This window comes from Ranitomeya variabilis, chromosome 2 (genome assembly GCF_051348905.1).
Source record: "Ranitomeya variabilis isolate aRanVar5 chromosome 2, aRanVar5.hap1, whole genome shotgun sequence".
Lineage (NCBI taxonomy): Eukaryota > Metazoa > Chordata > Amphibia > Anura > Dendrobatidae > Ranitomeya > Ranitomeya variabilis.
This window is the reverse complement of record NC_135233.1, coordinates 21,941,999-21,960,548: the sequence shown is the minus strand read 5'-3', so window position 1 is coordinate 21,960,548 and position 18,550 is coordinate 21,941,999. Positions and strand designations below refer to the sequence as shown.

General features: G+C 46.2%; 1 protein-coding gene across 5 annotated transcripts in view; it reads right to left on the bottom strand.

Moving 5' to 3' along the window:
* The window catches only part of SPDYA (speedy/RINGO cell cycle regulator family member A), a 72,153-nt gene that overhangs the window by 30,941 nt on the left and 22,662 nt on the right, over positions 1 to 18,550 (bottom strand). For all 5 annotated transcript variants that reach the window (XM_077282098.1, XM_077282097.1, XM_077282101.1 and 2 more), the window contains one exon: positions 10,381 to 10,589. In XM_077282098.1, the coding sequence (XP_077138213.1) occupies positions 10,381 to 10,588 (208 nt within the window). In that variant the 5' untranslated portion in view covers position 10,589. The remainder of the gene's footprint in view (positions 1 to 10,380; positions 10,590 to 18,550) is intronic.

Here is an 18,550-nt window from a genome sequence, read left to right as displayed (position 1 = left end):
TATTGGAACAACACAAAAAAAAACAGAGAAAAAAAAGGCAAATTGGACATAATTTCACACAAAACACCAAAAATGGGTTGGATAAAATCTTTGGCACATTCAACTTAATATTTGTCTGAACACCATTTGGAACAAATAACTGCAATCAATCGTTTCCTATAACCATCTACAAGCGTCTTACACCTCTCAGCTGGGATTATGGACAACTCTTATTTTGCAAACTGCTCCCGGTCTCTCATATGTGAAGGCACCTTCTCCCAATAGCAATTTTAAGATTTCTCCACAGGTGATCAATGGGATTTAGATCCGGACTCGTCGCTGGCTACTTCAGAACTCTCCAGCGACTTGCTTCCATCCATTTATGGGGGCTTCTTGAAGTACGTTTAGGTACATTGTCCTGCTGGAAGACCGATGACCTAGGACGCCAACCCAGCTTTCTGACACTGGGCACTACATTGCCTCCCAAAATCCATTGGTAATCTTCAGATTTCATGATGCCTTGCACACAGTCAAGGCACCCAGTGCCAGAGGCAGTGAAACAACCGCAAAACATCTTTGAACCTCCACCACATCTGACTGTAGGTATAGTGTTCTTTTCTTTGTATGCCTCATTCCGTTTTCTGGAAATAGTAGAGTGATATCCTTTACTAAAAAGCTCTATCGTGGTCTCATCTGTCCACAAGACACTTTCCCAAGATTTCATGTACATTTTGGCAAACTGCAGTCTAGCTTTTTTATTTCTCTGTGTCAGCAGTGAGGTTCTTCTGCCATAGCGTTTCAATTACCGTATTTTTCCGACTATAAGACGCACTTTTTCCCCAAAAAAATTGTGAGGAAAATGGGGGGGTGTCTTATAGTTGGAACGTCCCGTCCACATTTCAGGTGAATCCGCGGCCCGGTATTGCAGGAGAGCAGCAGAGCTGGGTGAGGTATGGTTTTCCCGGTGGCGGCGGCCATCTTCCTGAGGCCGCGCGTGCGCAGATTGAGTTTTCTGCTTCCTGGGGCTTCAGGAAAATGGCCGTGGGAGGCCGCGCGTGCGCAGATGGAGATCGCGCCGGCCATATTCCTGAAGCCGAGTTCGCATATTGAGATCTCGGCTTCAGGAAAATGGCCGCCGCGATCTCCATCTGCGCACGCGCGGCCTTCTGCGGCCATTTTCCTGAAGCCCTGGGAAGCAGAGTACTGAATCTGCGCACGCGTGGCCTCAGGAAGATGGCCGCCGCCACCGAGAAAACCATAACTCACCCAGCTCTGCTGCTCTCCTCCAATACCGGGCCGCGGATTCACCTCAAATGTGGACGGGACCCTGCTCCCGCCATACCGGTCACCGCGCCACATCATCCCCGCTGTTGTGAACTCTGTTTTCGGGCTCCCTCTTGTGGTCACAGGTGGTATTGCGTGAGTTTTATTTTTGGGCTCCCCCTGGTGGCTTTGTTTGTTATCTTGCGGGTCTGTGGCGATCAGCTGCCTCGTTATTCTCTAGGGAGGTTCCTATTTAGCTCTGCTTCACCTCCACTTGTTGCCGGCTGTCGATGTATTCAGTGCTATTCTGATTACTCCTGACTATCTTGGTTTTCTGTCTCTTCATGAGAAGCTAAGTTCTGTTTGATTATTTTTTGCTCATCTGTCTGCAATATGATTTCTGTTTATGATGAGTTTAGTCCAGCTTGCTAATATGTGATTTCTTGCTGCTGGTAAGCTTTGGGGTACGGAGTTGCTTCCCCCGCACCGTTAGTTGGTGCGGGGGCTCGAGCAATCTCTGCGTGGATATTTTGAATAGGGTTTTTCATATTTTCTGCTATCTAGTGTTAGTGGGCCTCATTTGCTAAATCTATTTCATCTCTGCGTATGTGCTTTCCCCTTAAATCACCGTTAATATTTGTGGGGGGCTTTTCTATATCTTTGGGGGTCATTTCTCTGAGGCAAGTGAGGACTTACTTTCTCTCTAGGAATAGTCAGTTTCTCAGGCCGTGACGAGATGTCTAGGATTTCCAGGTAACGTTCCACGGCTACTTATAGTTGTTTGCGGTTAGGATCAGGTTGCGGTCAATTCAGTTACCACTTCCCCAGAGCTAGTCGTTGGTTCAGTTTCTTAGCTAGTCAGATTTGCGATCCTTGCCACTAGGATCATAACATAAGGATCATAACACCCCGCACCTCTGTCGCCACCACAATGCCGGTAAGCCCGCTGCCACCGGGAAAACCGTGACTCACCCAGCTCTGCTTCTCTCCTTCAATACTGCCGTGGCGTCACCTCAAATGTGGAAGGGACCCTGGCCGCCGCCACCTGAGGAAGTGACCGCACATCTGCCACCGCCACAGCACTGCCGCAACCTCCCCATGGACACCAGGCCATGGCGTCGTCCACCTAAGCAGGATGGGACCCTGCTCAGGTGCACGCCGTTCCGCCCACCGCACTTCAGCATCACCTCACCTCTGCCACCACCATGCCTCCTGTGACCCTGCTCTGCCACTGCCTGTCCTCAGGTAAGAGATCTTAAATTCGGACAATAAGACGGACCCCCATCTTATAAAAAATCTTTTTTTCTGCAATTTTCACCCCAAATTTGGGGTGCGTCTTATGGTCCGGTGCGTCTTATAGTCCGAAAAATACGGTAATTAAAATGTTGATGGATAGTTCGCACTGACACTGATGCACCCTGAGTCTGCAGGACAGCTGGGATTTCTATGGAGCTTGATTAGGGCTGCTTATCCACCATTTGACCTATCCCATGTTGCAACCTTCCATCAATTCTTTTCTGCCATCCACATCCAGGGAGATTAGCTACAGTGCCATGGGTTGTGAACTTCTTCATTATGTTGCACACCATAGACAAAGGAACATCAAGATCTCTGGAGATGGACTTGTAACCTTGAAATTGGTATTTTTCACCAATTTTGGGTCTCAAATAGTGTTGAGCGATACCGTCCGATACTTGAAAGTATCGGTATCGGAAAGTATCGGCCGATACCGGCAAAGTATCGGATCCAATCCGATACCGATACCCGATACCAATACAAGTCAATGGGACTCAAGTATCGGACGGTATTCCTGATGGTTCCCAGGGTCTGAAGGAGAGGAAACTCTCCTTCAGACCCTGGGATCCATATAAATGTGTAAAATAAAGAATTAAAATAAAAAATATTGCTATACTCACCTGTCCGACGCAGCCTGGACCTCAGCGAGAGAACCGGCAGCGTTGTTTGTTTAAAATTCGCGCTTTTACTTGGTTACGTGAAGTCCCGGCTTGTGATTGGTCAGGGCGGCCATGTTGCCGGGACGCGGACCAATCACAGCAAGCCGTGACGAAATTACGTCACGGCTTGCTGTGATTGGTCCGCGTCCCGGCAACATGGCCGCCATTAACCAATCACAAGCCGTGACGTCACGGGAGGCTGGACACGCGCGCTTTTTAAAATACGCGCATGTCCAGCCTCCCGTGACGTCACGGCTTGTGATTGGTTAATGGCGGCCATGTTGCCGGGACGCGGACCAATCACAGCAAGCCGTGACGTAATTTCGTCACGGCTTGCTGTGATTGGTCCGCATCCCGGCAACATGGCGCCGTGACCAATCATAAGCCGGGACGTCACTGGAGGCTGGACACGCGCGCTTTTTAAAATACGCGCATGTCCAGCCTCCCGTGACGTCACGGCTTGTGATTGGTTAATGGCGGCCATGTTGCCGGGACGCGGACCAATCACAGCAAGCCGTGACGTAATTTCGTCACGGCTTGCTGTGATTGGTCCGCATCCCGGCAACATGGCGCCGTGACCAATCATAAGCCGGGACGTCACTGGAGGCTGGATACGCGCGCTTTTTAAAATACGCGCATGTCCAGCCTCCCGTGACGTCACGGCTTGTGATTGGTTAATGGCGGCCATGTTGCCGGGACGCGGACCAATCACAGCAAGCCGTGACGTAATTTCGTCACGGCTTGCTGTGATTGGTCCGCGTCCCGGCAACATGGCCGCCCTGACCAATCACAAGCCGGGACTTCACGTAACCAAGTAAAAGCGCGAAATTTAAACAAACAACGCTGCCGGTTCCCTCGCTGAGGTCCAGGCTGCGTCGGAGAGGTGAGTATAGCAATATTTTTTATTTTAATTCTCTCTTTTACACATTATTACATTAATGTTGTTGCGATACCCGATACCCGATACCACAAAAGTATCGGATCTCGGTATCGGAAATTCCGATACAGCAAATATCGGCCGATACCCGATACTTGCAGTATCGGAATGCTCAACACTAGTCTCAAATCCTCAGACAGTTCTCTTCTCCTCTTTCTGTTCTCCATGCTTAGTGTGGCACACACAGACACACAATGCAAAGACTGAGTCAACTTCTCCCCTCTTTATCTGGTTTCATATTGCCCACACCGGTTAGGCTACTTTCACACTAGGTCACCGACGCTAGCGTTGTCTCCGCCGCACAACGGGGGCAGCGGATGCATTTTTCCAGCGCATCGGCTGCCCCATTGTGAGTTGCGGGGAAGTGCGGGGAGGTGGGGGCGGAGTTCCGGCCGCGCATTCGCGGTCGGAAAAAGCAGACCGTCGGGAGCAAAAAACGTTACATGTAACTTTTTTGCTCCCGGCGGACCGCCACAACACGGCGCAACCGTCTCACGACGGTTGCGACGTGTGGCAATCCGTCGCAATGCGTCGCTAATGTTAGTCAATGGAGAAAAAACGCATCCTGCAAGCACTTTTGCAGGATGCGTTTTTTCGGCAAAACAACGCATTGTGGCGGATTGCAGTTAACGCTAGTGTGAAAGTAGCCTTACTTGCCACATGTGAGTGTGAACGTGCATCACATGCTTGAAACAAAGTTGTTCAACCTCAATTTTGTAAAGGTGTCAGCATTTTTTGCCTATTTTGGGGGTTTTGTGTGAAATTACACTATGTAACAAATTTAATTTTTGTTCCTGGGTCCAAAGTGTGTTTTCCTAACTCGTTATGCCTAAAACAAATAGAAAATAGTTGTTCCACAAAAACTTTGCTTATGTGATCAGGACAATGAAGACTACTCAGTATTGAATACGAATGGAGAATATTCCCGAAAACAGACAAATTTCAAAATTTCATTGTCCTGATCACAGAAGCAGTTTTTGTGGAACAGCAACTATTTTCTACTTGTTTTAGGCATAACGGGTTAGGAAAACACAATTTGGACCCAGGAACAAAAAATAAATAAAATTTGTTATAGTGTAATTTTCTTTTTTTGACACAATAAATATGATTTTTTTCTGGCCTGTGGTCATAAAATCAAAGTTTGTGCTGAATGAAGTCGTTTCTCCATAGTCTTTAACCCCTTCACCCCCAAGGGTGGTTTGCACGTTATGGACCGGGCCAATTTTTACAATTCTGACCACTGTCCATTTATGAGGTTATAACTCTGGAACGCTTCAACGGATCCCGGTGATTCTGACACTGTTTTCTCGTGACACATTGTACTTCATGATAGTGGTAAAATTTCTTTGATATTACCTGCGTTTATTTGTGAAAAAAAGGGAAATTTGGCGAAAATTTTGAAAATTTCGCAATTTTCCAACTTTGAATTTTTATGCAATTAAATCACAGTGATATGTCACACAAAATACTTAATAAGTAACATTTCCCACATGTCTACTTTACATCAGCACAATTTTGGAACAAAAATTTTTTTTGTTAGGGAGTTATAAGGGTTAAAATTTGACCAGCAATTTCTCATTTTCACAACACCATTTTTTTTTAGGGACCACATCTCATTTGAAGTCATTTTGAGGGGTCTATATGATAGAAAATACCCAAGTGTGACACCATTCTAAAAACTGCACCCCTCAAGGTGCTCAAAACCACATTCAAGAAGTTTATTAACCCTTTATGTGTTTCACAGGAATTTTTGGAATGTTTAAATAAAAATGAACATTTAACTTTTTTTTTCACACAAAATTTACTTCAGCTCCAATTTGTTTTATTTTACCAAGGGTAACAGGAGAAAATGGACCCCAAAAGATGTTGTACAATTTGTTCTGAGTACGCCGATACCCCATATGTGGGGGTAAACCACTGTTTGGGCGCATGACAGAGCTCGGAGCGAAGGAGCGACATTTTACTTTTCAATGCAAAATTGACTGGAATTGAGATGGGACGCCATGTTGCGTTTGGAGAGCCCCTGATATGCCTAAACATTGAAACCCCCCACAAGTGACACCATTTTGGAAAGTAGACCCCCTAAGGAGCTTATCTAGAGGTGTGGTGAGCACTTTGACTCACCAAGTGCTTCACAGAAGTTTATAATGCAGAACCGTAAAAACAAAAAATCATATTTTTTCACAAAAATGATCTTTCGCCCCCAATTTTTTATTTTCCCAAGGGTAAGAGAAGAAATTGGACCCCAAAAGTTGTTGTCCAATTTGTCCTGAGTACGCTGATACCCCATATGTGGGGGTAAACCACTGTTTGGGTGCATAGGAGAGCTCGGAAGGGAAGGAGCGCCGTTTGACTTTTCAATGCAAAATTGACAGGAATTGAGGTGGGACGCCATGTTGCGTTTGGAGAGCCACTAATGTGCCTAAACATTGAAACCCCCCACAAATGACACCATTTTGGAAAGTAGACCCCCTAAGGAACTTATCTAGAGGTGTGGTGAGCACTTTGACCCACCAAGTGCTTCACAGAAGTTTATAATGCAGAACCGTAAAAATAAAAAATCATATTTTTTCACAAAAATTATCTTTTCACCCCCAATTTTTTTATTTTCCCAAGGGTAAGAGAAGAAATTGGACCGCAAAAGTTGTTGTACAATTTGTCCTGAGTACGCTGATACCCCATATGTGGGGGTAAACCACTGTTTGGGCGCATAGGAGAGCTCGGAAGGGAAGGAGCGCCGTTTGACTTTTCAATGCAAAATTGACAGGAATTGAGGTGGGACGCCATGTTGCGTTTGGAGAGCCACTAATGTGCCTAAACATTGAAACCCCCCACAAGTGACACCATTTTGGAAAGTAGACCCCCTAAGGAACTTATCTAGAGGTGTGGTGAGCACTTTGACCCACCAAGTGCTTCACAGAAGTTTATAATGCAGAGCCATAAAAATAAAACAAACATTTTTTTCCCACAAAAATTATTTTTTAGCCCCCAGTTTTGTATTTTCCCGAGGGTAACAGGAGAAATTGGACCCCAAAAGTTGTTGTCCAATTTGTCCTGAGTACGCTGATACCCCATATGTGGGGGGGAACCACTGTTTGGGCGCATGGGAGGGCTCGGAAGGGATGGAGCGCCATTTTGAATGCAGACTTAAATGGAATGGTCTGCAGGCGTCACATTGCGTTTGCAGAGCCCTAATGTACCTAAACAGTAAAAAAAACCACAAGTGACACCATTTTGGAAAGTAGACCCCCTAAGCAACTCATCTAGATGTGTTGTGAGAGTTTTGAACCCTCAAGTGTTTCACTACAGTTTATAACGCATAGGCGTGAAAATAAAAATAAAAAAAAATTCCCCAAAAAATTATTTTTTAGCCCCCAGTTTTGTATTTTCCCAAGGGTAAAAGGAGAAATTGGACCCCAAAAGTTGTTGTCCAATTTGTCCTGAGTATGCTGATACCCCATATGTGGGGGGGAACCACTGTTTGGGCGCATGGGAGGGCTCGGAAGGGATGGAGCTCCATTTTGAATGTAGACTTAGATGGAATGGTCTGCAGGCATCACATTGCGTTTGCAGAGCCCTAATGTACCTAAACAGTAAAAAAAAAACACAAGTGACACCATTTTGGAAAGTAGACCCCCTAAGCAACTCAACTAGAGTTGTGTTGTGAAAGTTTTGAACCCTCAAGTGTTTCACTACAGTTTATAACGCATAGCCGTGAAAATAAAAAATAAAAAAATTCCCCCCAAAATTATTTTTTAGCCCCCAGTTTTGTATTTTCCCAAGGGTAACAGGAGAAATTGGACCCCAAAAGTTGTTCTCCAATGTGTTCCGAGTACGCTGATACCCCATATGTTGGGGTAAACCCCTGTTTGGGTGCACGGGAGAGCTCGGAAGGGAAGAAGCACTGTTTTACTTTTTCAACGCAAAATTGGCTGAAATTGAGATCGGACGCCATGTCGCATTTGGAGAGCCCCTGATGTGCCTAAACAGTGGAAACCCCCCAATTATAACTGAAACCCTAATCCAAACACACCCCTAACCCTAATCCCAATGGTAACCCTAACCACACCTCTAACCCAGACACACCCCTAATCCCAACCCTATTCCCAACCGTAGATGTAATCCAAACCCTAACCCTAACTTTAGCCCCAACCCTAACCCTAACTTTAGCCCCAACCCTAACTGTAGCCTTAACCCTAACCCTAGCCCTAACCCTAGCCCCAACCCTAACCCTAGCCCCAACCCTAACCCTAGCCCCAACCCTAACCCTAGCCCCAACCCTAGCCCTAACCCTAGCCCTAACCCTAACCCTAGCCCTAACCCTAATGGTAAAATGGAAATAAATACATTTTTTAAATTTTTTTATTTTTTCCCTAACTAAGGGGGTGATGAAGGGGGGTTTGATTTACTTTTATAGCGGGTTTTTTAGCTGATTTTTATCATTGGCAGCCGTCACACACTGAAAGAAGCTTTTTATTGTAAAAAATATTTTTTGCGTTACCACATTTTGAGAGCTATAATTTTTCCATATTTGAGTCCACAGAGTCATGTGAGGTCTTGTTTTTTGCGGAACGAGTTGACGTTTTTATTGGTAACATGCTCGGGAACGGGAGATTTTTTTATCGCTTTTTATTCCGATTTTTGTGAGGCAGAATGACCAAAAACCAGCTGTTCATGAATTTCTTTTTGGGGAGGCGTTTATACCGTTCTGCGTTTGGTAAAATTGATAAAGCAGTTTTATTCTTCGGGTCAGTACGATTACAGCGATACCTCATTTATATCATTTTTTTTATGTTTTGGCGCTTTTATACAATGAAAACTATTTTATAGAAAAAATAATTATTTTGGCATCGCTTTATTCTGAGGACTATAACTTTTTTATTTTTTCGCTGATGATGCTATATGACGGCTCGTTTTTTGCGGGACAAGATGACGTTTTCAGCGGTACCATGGTTATTTATATCCGTCTTTTTGATCGCGTGTTATTCTACTTTTTGTTTGGCGGTATGAGAATAAAGCGTTGTTTTTTGCCTCGGTTTTTTTTTTTTACGGTGTTCACTGAAGGGATTAACTAGTGATATAGTTTTATAGGTGGGGTCGTTACGGACGCGGCGATGCTAAATATGTGTACTTTTATTGTTTGATTTTTTTTTATTTAGATAAAGGAATGTATTTATGGGAATAATATATATTTTTTTTTTCTTTATTTAGGAATTTTTTTTTATTTTTTTTTACACATGTGGGAATTTTTTTTTTTACTTTTTTACTTTGTCCCAGGGGGGGACATTACAGATCGTTGATCTGACAGTGTGCACAGCACTCTGTCAGATCACCGATCTCACTTACAGCTGTGCAGGCTGCAGCTTTCATCTGCAGCCTGCACGGCACCCAGAAGTAATCCCTGCAGGACCCGGATGCAGCCCCGCGGCCATTTTGGATCCGGGGCCTGCAGGGATAGGAGGTAGGAGACCCTCACAGCAACGCGATCACATCGCGTTGCTCCGGGGGTCTCAGGGAAGCACGCAGGGAGCCCCCTCCCTGCGCGATGCTTCCCTGTACCGCCGGCACACCGCGATCATGTTTGATTGCGGTGTGCCGGGGGTTAATGTGCCGGGGGCGGTCCGTGACCGCTCCTGGCACATAGTGCCAGATGTCAGCTGCGATAGGCAGCTGACACCCGGCCGCGATCGGCCGTGCTCCCCCCGTGAGAGCGGCCGATCGTGCTGGACATACTATTCCGTCCTTGGGAATTAGGGCCCACCCCACATGGACGGAATAGTACGTCCAATGGCAGAAGGGGGTTAAACATAAGCAGTTGAAATATTACACTTGGAAGCCTGGAACAAAACTTTTTTTTTTTTTTTTTTGTGTTGTTCCAATACACACGAAGAAAATAAACATGTATAACAAAACATGTATAATTGCAATAATTTTCTGGGAGAAATACTTTATTTTCTAGAATTATTTCAAGGGTGCCAACACTTTCAGCCATGACTATATGTTTTAACTGAATGATCCTTTTAAGCTTCTAAATATTTCCATTCACTAATAGATCTTGAAAACAGAGCAAGATAAAAACACAAAGGCAAAATCCATGGCAGCAAAACCGTATTGAGTGTTTTTTTTGTATTTTGGTAAAAGTCTGATCCATAATACGGCTACTAGAGTGTGTTGAACAAGCCGCTAATCTACAATGGAAAATCCACAACAATAGTAACATTCTGGTGACAGATCACTGGGACCTACCAAATAACTTGAAAAAAGCTGCCATCTCCTGTCGTCTGATAACCAGACAAGGTCCCTTCGGCCGCTTCGGTGCATGGTTGTCACACACGTTTCCCTTACTAACTGGACGCTTTAGCTTAAATTTGTTTTGTTGGAGAGATTTGGAATCAGGCTTCATGTGAGCAGAGACGGTCTTGGGTGTGTGACAATAAGCCTGATTGTGCCTCATACTGTAAGAATCAGGAATGAGCAAAGATCACCAGGAATTAATATCATCTCACTGATTAACAAGAAGAACAATGTATGATCAACATCTAAGGCTTCTTTCACACTTCAGTCGTTTGGCGTCAGTCACTTCCGACAAAGTGACGGATCGACGGATCCGTCACAATTGTTGAAAAAAACGGATGTAACGGATCCGTTTTTTTGACGGATCCGTTACTCGGGGGTTGTATATACTTTTTGGAGCATGCGCAATTGAAAAAAATTGAAAAAACGGATTGGGGCGATGGATCCGTCGAAATAACGGTCGCGACGGATCCGTCGCCCATAGGTGGCCATTCTATGGAATGACGGACGCAACGGATCCGTCGCGATCCGTCATTTCAACGGAGACAAAAAACGTTGCAATGACCGTCAATGTCTAGATGACGTCCGCTAAATTTTGACGGATCCGTCGCATGACGGATGGAACGGCCGACCATCCGTCACAATCCGTCGCTAATGCAAGTCTATGGGGAAAAAACGGATCCGTCGGAAAAAAAAACGGATCCGTTTTTTGAGGAAAATGACGGTTTTAGACTGACGCCAAACAACTGAAGTGTGAAAGAGGCCTAACATATTTACAATCAGATTTTTAGTGTACACTGCAACATTTTGTAAAGAGGACCTAGAAGGAATGTATCAGATTAATTCACAATATTATTCTCTGATATTCTAATACTGATAGCTGCTCCACTCTTCCCAGCGCTGCTACTGGTGATTGACGAGTCTCTCCCTTGAGTGTATATAGGAAGAGACCTGTCAATTATCACATGTACCACTGGGCAGAGCGGAGAGGCTGCATAGGAGACGTTGTGTTTTGATTGGTGGTGCCGGACTAGTCTGGTCTCCTGCTATAGTCACCAGCGGCATTTGTCAGTCTGTGTGCCCATTGCCACGTCCATGACATGATAGCGGGTCTCCTATGAGTTGGTATGACAGCTGATGGTTGAAGACCTAAGGTTTAAGTTCCCTAAGGGGACTATAAATACAGTGAAAAGGAAAAAAAGTTTTAACCCCTTCATGACCTTGCCGTTTTTTGCAATTCTGACCAGTGTCCCTTTATGAGGTAATAACTCAGGAACGCTTCAACGGATCCTAGCGATTCTGAGAATGTTTTTTTGTGACATATTGGGCTTCATGTTAGTGGTAAATTTAGGTCGATAATTTCTGAGTTTATTTGTGAAAAAAACGGAAATTTGGCAAAAATTTTGAAAATTTCGCAATTTTCACATTTTGAATTTTTATTCTGTTAAACCAGAGAGTTATGTGACACAAAATAGTTAATAAATAACATTTCCCACATGTCTACTTTACATCAGCACAATTTTGGAAACAAATTTTTTTTTTGCTAGGAAGTTATAAGGGTTAAAATTTGACCAGTGATTTCTCATTTTTACAACAAAATTTACAAAACCATTTTTTTTAGGGACCACCTCACATTTGAAGTCAGTTTGAGGGTTCTATATGGCTGAAAATACCCAAAAGTGACACCATTCTAAAAACTGCACCCCTCAAGGTGCTCAAAACCACATTCAAGAAGTTTATTAACCCTTCAGGTGTTTCACAGCAGCAGAAGCAACATGGAAGTAAAAAATGAACATTTAACTTTTTAGTCACAAAAATGATCTTTTAGCAACAATTTTTTATTTTCCCAAGGGTAAAAGGAGAAACTGGACCACGAACGTTGTTGTCCATTTTGTCCTGAGTACGCTGGTACCTCATATGTGGGGGTAAACCACTGTTTGGGCGCACGGCAGGGCTCGGAAGGGAAGGAGTGCCATTTGACTTTTTGAATGAAAAATTGGCTCCAATCTTTAGCGGACACCATGTCGCGTTTGGAGAGCCCCCGTGTGCCTAAACATTGGAGCTCCCCCACAAGTGACCACATTTTGGAAACTAGACCCCCCAAGGAACTTATCTAGAAGCATAGTGAGCACTTTAAACCCCCAGGTGCTTCACAAATTGATCCGTAAAAATGAAAAAGTACTTTTTTTTCACAAAAAAATTATTTTAGCCTCAATTTTTTCATTTTCACATGGGCAACAGGATAAAATGGATCCTAAATTTTGTTGGGCAATTTCTCCTGAGTACACCGATACCTCACATGTGGGGGTAAACCACTGTTTGGGCACATGGTAAGGCTTGGAAGGGAAGGAGCGCCATTTGACTTTTTGAATGAAAAATTATCTCCATCGTTAGCGGACACCATGTCGCGTTTGGAAAGCCCCTGTGTGCCTAAACATTGGAGCTCCTCCACAAGTGACCCCATTTTGGAAACTAGACCCCCCAAGGAACTCATCTAGAGGCATAGTGAGCACTTTAAACCCCCAGGTGCTTCACAAATTGATCCGCAAAAATGAAAAAGTACTTTTTTTAACACAAAATATCTTTTAGCCTCAATTCTTTCATTTTCACATGGGCAACAGGATAAAATGGATCCTAAAATTTGTTGGGCAATTTCTCCTGAGTATGCCGATACCTCATATGTGGGGGTAAACCACTGTTTGGGTGCACGGCAAGGCTCGGAAGGGGAGGCGTGCCATTTGACTTTTTGAATGGAAAATTAGCTCCAATCGTTAGCGGACACCATGTCGCGTTTGGAGAGCCCCTGTGTGCCTAAACAGTGGAAACCCCTCAATTCTAACTTCAACACTAACCCCAACACACCCCTAATCCTAATCCCAACTGTAGCCATAACCCTAATCACAACCCTAACCCCAACACACCCCTAACCACAACCCTAACCGCAACACAACCGTAACCCTAATTCCAACCCTAATCCTAACCCTAATCCCAACCGTAACCCTAATCCCAACCCTAACCACAACTGTAACCCCAACACACCCCTAACCCTATCCGTAACCCTAACCACAAGCCTAATCTTAACCCTATTTCAAACCCTAGCCCTAATTCCAACCCTAACTCTAATTCCAACCCTAACCCTAAGGCTATGTGCCCACGTTGCGGATTCGTGTGAGATTTTTCCGCACGATTTTTGAAAAATCTGCAGGTAAAAGGCACTGCGTTTTGCCTGCGGATTTACAGCAGATTTCCAGTGTTTTTTTTGTGCGGATTTCACCTGCGGATTCCTATTGAGGAACAGGTGTAAAACGCTGCGGAATCCGCACAAAGAATTGACATGCTGCGGAAAATACAATGCAGCGTTTCTGCACGGAATTTTCCGCACCATGGGCACAGCGGATTTGGTTTTCCTTAGGTGTACATGGTACTGTAAACCTGATGTAAAACTGCTACGAATTCGCAGCGGCCAATCCGCTGCGGATCCGCGGCCAATCCGCTGCGGATCCGCGGCCAATCCGCGGCGGATCCGCGGCCAATCTGCTGCCGATCCGCTGCGGATCCGCTGCCAATCCGCGGCCAATCCGCTGCCAATCCGCTGCGGATCCGCGGCCAATCCGCTGCAGATCCGCGGCCAATCCGCTGCGGATCCGCTGCGGATCCGCGGCCGATCCGCTGCGGATCCGCGGCCGATCCGCTGCGGATCCGCGGCCGATCCGCTCTGTGTGCACATGCCATAACCCTACCCCTAACCCTAACCCTACCCGTAACCCTAACCCTACCCCTAACCCTACCCCTAGTTCTAACCCTAGTTCTAACCCTAACCCTAGTGGAAAAAGAAAAAAAAATATTTTCTTTATTTTATTATTGTCCCTACCTATGGGGGTGATAAAGGGGGGGGTTTATTTATTATTTTTTTATTTTGATCGCTGTGGTAGAACCTACCACAGCGATCAAAATGTACCTGTAATGAATCAGCCAGCCGGCAGATTCGGCGGGCGCACTGAGCATGCGCCCGCCATCTTGGAAGATGGCGGCGCCCAGGGAGAAGACGGACCGACTTCGGGAGGCTCGGTAAGTATGAGGGGGTGGGGGGGTGGATCGGAGCACAGGGGGGGGATCGGAGGACGGGGGGAGCGGACAGGAGCACGGGGGAGCGGACAGGAGCACGGGGGAGCGAACAGGGGGACGGAGGGGGGTACCGGACAGAACGGAGGACTGGGGAGGAGATCGGGGGCGGTGGGGGGGCCAGAACATGATTTCCAGTCATGGCAGATGCTATTGCAGCATCGGCCATGGCTGGATTGCAATATTTCACCATTTTCATAGGTGAAATATTGCAAATTGCTCTGATTGGCTGTTGCACTTTCAACAGCCAATCAGAGCGATCGTAGCCACGTGGGGGCAAAGCCACCCCCCCTAGGCTGAAGTACAACTCCCCCTCTCCCTGCAGATCGGGTAAAATAGGAATTAACCCTTTCACCCGATCTGCAGGGATGCGATCATTCCATGACGCCACATAGGCGTCATGGGTCGGGAAGGGGTTAAAAAATATGTAAAAAATAAAAATAACAAAAAAGTTCAGATCGCCCCACTTTTCCACCAATAAAAAGATAATAAAAAAATTGTAAAAAAAATACACATATGTGGTATCGCCACATGGAATCTTTATCTATCTGTGAAAAAACAGCGTCTGAATGTATATGTAGTAAGGGTGTATTAACAGGGCAGTATTGCAAACATGACATGCTGGTGTTTGGGTAGAATTATTTCAGCATTGTATGTTGGAATTATTTGGATAGTGTCATATGAGCACCATTGAGTTGTATTTGTACACTATGGGGGGACATTTTATTAAGACAAGCAAATAATAAGAAGCTCACAGACGTAAAATGCGCCAGATTTATAGGGGTTCACACCTCTTTTAGGCTATGTGCTGTGACAAAACACTCCGGGATCGCCTTTGCTGGGGTCAAAGGTCACGTGGTTTGTGCATTGAACTCTGAGGCGTACAGTAGTTTTCCGAGTAGACTGACCTCAGGTCAGGTTTATTAAAGTGAAAGCAAAACAGAAAACAAAACATAAAAATAAATCCTAGCCTGTCCGGCACTAACTAAACCAACATGTAGCTAACTTAAAAACTGGGGGGGCTTCTCCCTCCCAGCTAAAATCACACAGTCCTTGAGCCCAGCTCTCACTCCCATTCGTCTCACACAGACAGGCAATCTGTGTGCCCCAGGCGGACGCTGGAAACCCCCAGCTGGTCATCCTTTATTCCTGCACTTATTAACCCCTCGGTATCCTGAAGATACCGAACGGCCTAATTCACATAGGACAAGTACCTGGGCGAGATATATCTGCCCCCGACTACCAGACCGACATGACTCTTACATATCCCCCCCCCTTTGCTCAGACAGCTCCGGACGAGCAAGAGCACTCCTGAAACAGTGCACCCGGGACAGGGCATCAGCGTTCCCCATCTGCATCCCGGGGCGGTGCTCCACCGTGAAAGAGTACGCCTGCAGAGCAAGGAACCACCGGGTTACCCGACTATTACGGTCCTTGTGGAGGTGCATCCACTTGAGAGGGGCATGGTCCGTGACCAGCCTAAACTTCCTACCCGCCAGGTAATACTTGAGGGAGTCGAGAGCCCATTTAATGGCTAGGCACTCTCTTTCAACGACGGCATACCTCTGCTCATGTACATTCAGTTTCCGGCTGAGGTAGAGGACCGGGTGTTCCACTCCGTCCCTCACCTGTGAAAGTACAGCTCCGACACCAGTATCAGAGGCATCAGTTTGCACCACAAACTCGCTGCTGAAATCAGGAGTCACTAGCACGGGCTGAGAGCACAAAGCCCGTTTCAGGCTGTGGAAGGCCTCTTCAGCAGCCGAGGTCCATTTTACCATGACGGAACTCTTCCCTTTGGCAAGGTCCGTCAAGGGGGTAGCCATGGCTGCAAAATTGGGTATGAACCGGCGATAACAGCCGGCAATCCCCAGGAAAGCTTGTACTTGTTTCTTGTTCACTGGTTGCGGCCAGCCCTGAATTGCCTGTATTTTGTCGATCTGTGGTTTAACCACTCCTCTGCCAATCACGTAGCCCAAGTAGCGGGCTTCTTCAAGTCCGATGTGACATTTCTTGGGGTTCGCCGTTAAGCCCGCGCCTCGTAGGTCATCAATCACTGCCTGTACCTTCAGGAGGTGAGTTTCCCAGTCCATGCTGTAAATTACGATGTCATCCAGGTAAGCCGAAGCGTACTGCCTCTGGGGCCTCAAGACTCAATCCATCAATCTCTGGAACGTTGCTGGAGCTCCGTGAAGTCCAAACGGCATGTAGACATACTGGAACAGACCTTCCGGAGTAGCAAATGCCGTTTTCTCTCTGGCTGCCTCCGCCAGAGGGATCTGCCAGTACCCCTTTGTTAGATCCAGGGTCGTAATGTATCGGGCTTTACCAAGCCGGTCTATTAACTCATCGACCCGGGGCATAGGGTACGCATCAAATTTAGAAACCGCATTCAGTTTCCTAAAGTCATTACAAAACCGGATGGAGCCATCCGGCTTAGGTATCAACACGATTGGACTGGACCAGGCGCTGTGCGACTCCTCAATGACTCCTAAGTCCATCATTGCCATTACTTCCCGGGAGACGGCTTCACGGCGCGCTTCCGGGATCCGGTAGGGCTTCACATGAACTGTGACGCCAGGTTCTGTGACAATCTCATGTTTCACCAGTTTAGTCCGGCCAGGTTTTTCTGAGAAAAACTGTCGGTTCTGTAACAAAAACTGCTTAACCTCAGTTTTCTGTCGTTCCGAGAGAGTCTCGGCAGTCTGCACCTCCGGTACGGTAGGTGAGCAAACCGGACGGGGCAGATCCGCCGTTAGGGCAGAGCGGTCTTTCCAGGGCTTTATCAGATTCACATGATAAATTTGTTCTGGTTTTCTCTTACCCGGCTGGTACACTTTATAGTTCACTTCACCAACTCTACCTACGATCTCAAAGGGGCCCTGCCATTTTGTCAGAAATTTACTATCTACCGTAGGGATCAGGATCAACACCCTATCCCCAGATGCAAATGTACTGACCTTAGCGCCTCTATCATAACTTTGCCTCTGGGCTCCCTGGGCCTGTAACATATGGTCCTTAACAATGGGCATCACAGCGGCAATACGGTCCTGCATTTGTGTTACATGGTCGATCACCGTTTTAAAGGGAGTGACTTGTCCTTCCCAGGTCTCTTTTGCGACGTCCAACAGTCCACGTGGACGGTGGGCGTACAACAGCTCGAAAGGCGAAAAACCTGTGGAAGACTGGGGAACTTCCCTAATGGCAAACAGTAAATAGGGTAACAAGTAATCCCAGTTCTTCCCATCTTTGTCTACCGCCTTCCGGAGCATCTGTTTTAAGGTTTTGTTGAACCGCTCAACCAGGCCGTCTGTTTGGGGGTGATAGACAGATGTACGCAACGGATCTATTTGTAAGAGTCGGCAGAGCTCCTTCATTACCCTCGACATAAAGGGAGTCCCCTGGTCGGTGAGTATCTGTTTTGGAATTCCCACCCGACTAAACACTTGTACCAATTCCTTGGCAATCATCTTGGTAGCAGTGTTACGCAAAGGGATGGCTTCCGGGTAACGAGTGGCATAGTCCATGATGACGAGAATATGTTGGTGCCCACGTGCGGACCGGGGAAGGGGCCCAACCAAATCCATCCCAATCCTCTCAAATGGGACTTCAATGATAGGGAGGGGTACCAAAGGGCTACAGAACCGAGGTTTAGGCGCAGAGATTTGGCACTCTGGACAGGACTCACAATAGTTACGCACATCATTATGTATACCGGGCCACACAAAACAATGTGATATCCTTTCTGTGGTTTTCTGTACCCCCAGATGTCCCCCCATTATATGTCCGTGGGCTAGGTTGAGTACCTTCCGCCGATAAGGTTTTGGTACCACTAACCGTTGTACAGTGTCTTCCCCTTTTTTTTCTACCTGGTAGAGCAAATCATTCTCAAGTACCATGTACGGGTACGCCAACCTAGTGTCAGGTTCTACGGGTACCCCATCTATCATTTTTACATTTTTCCTAGCCGGAGTCAGGGTAGGATCTTTCATTTGCTCGC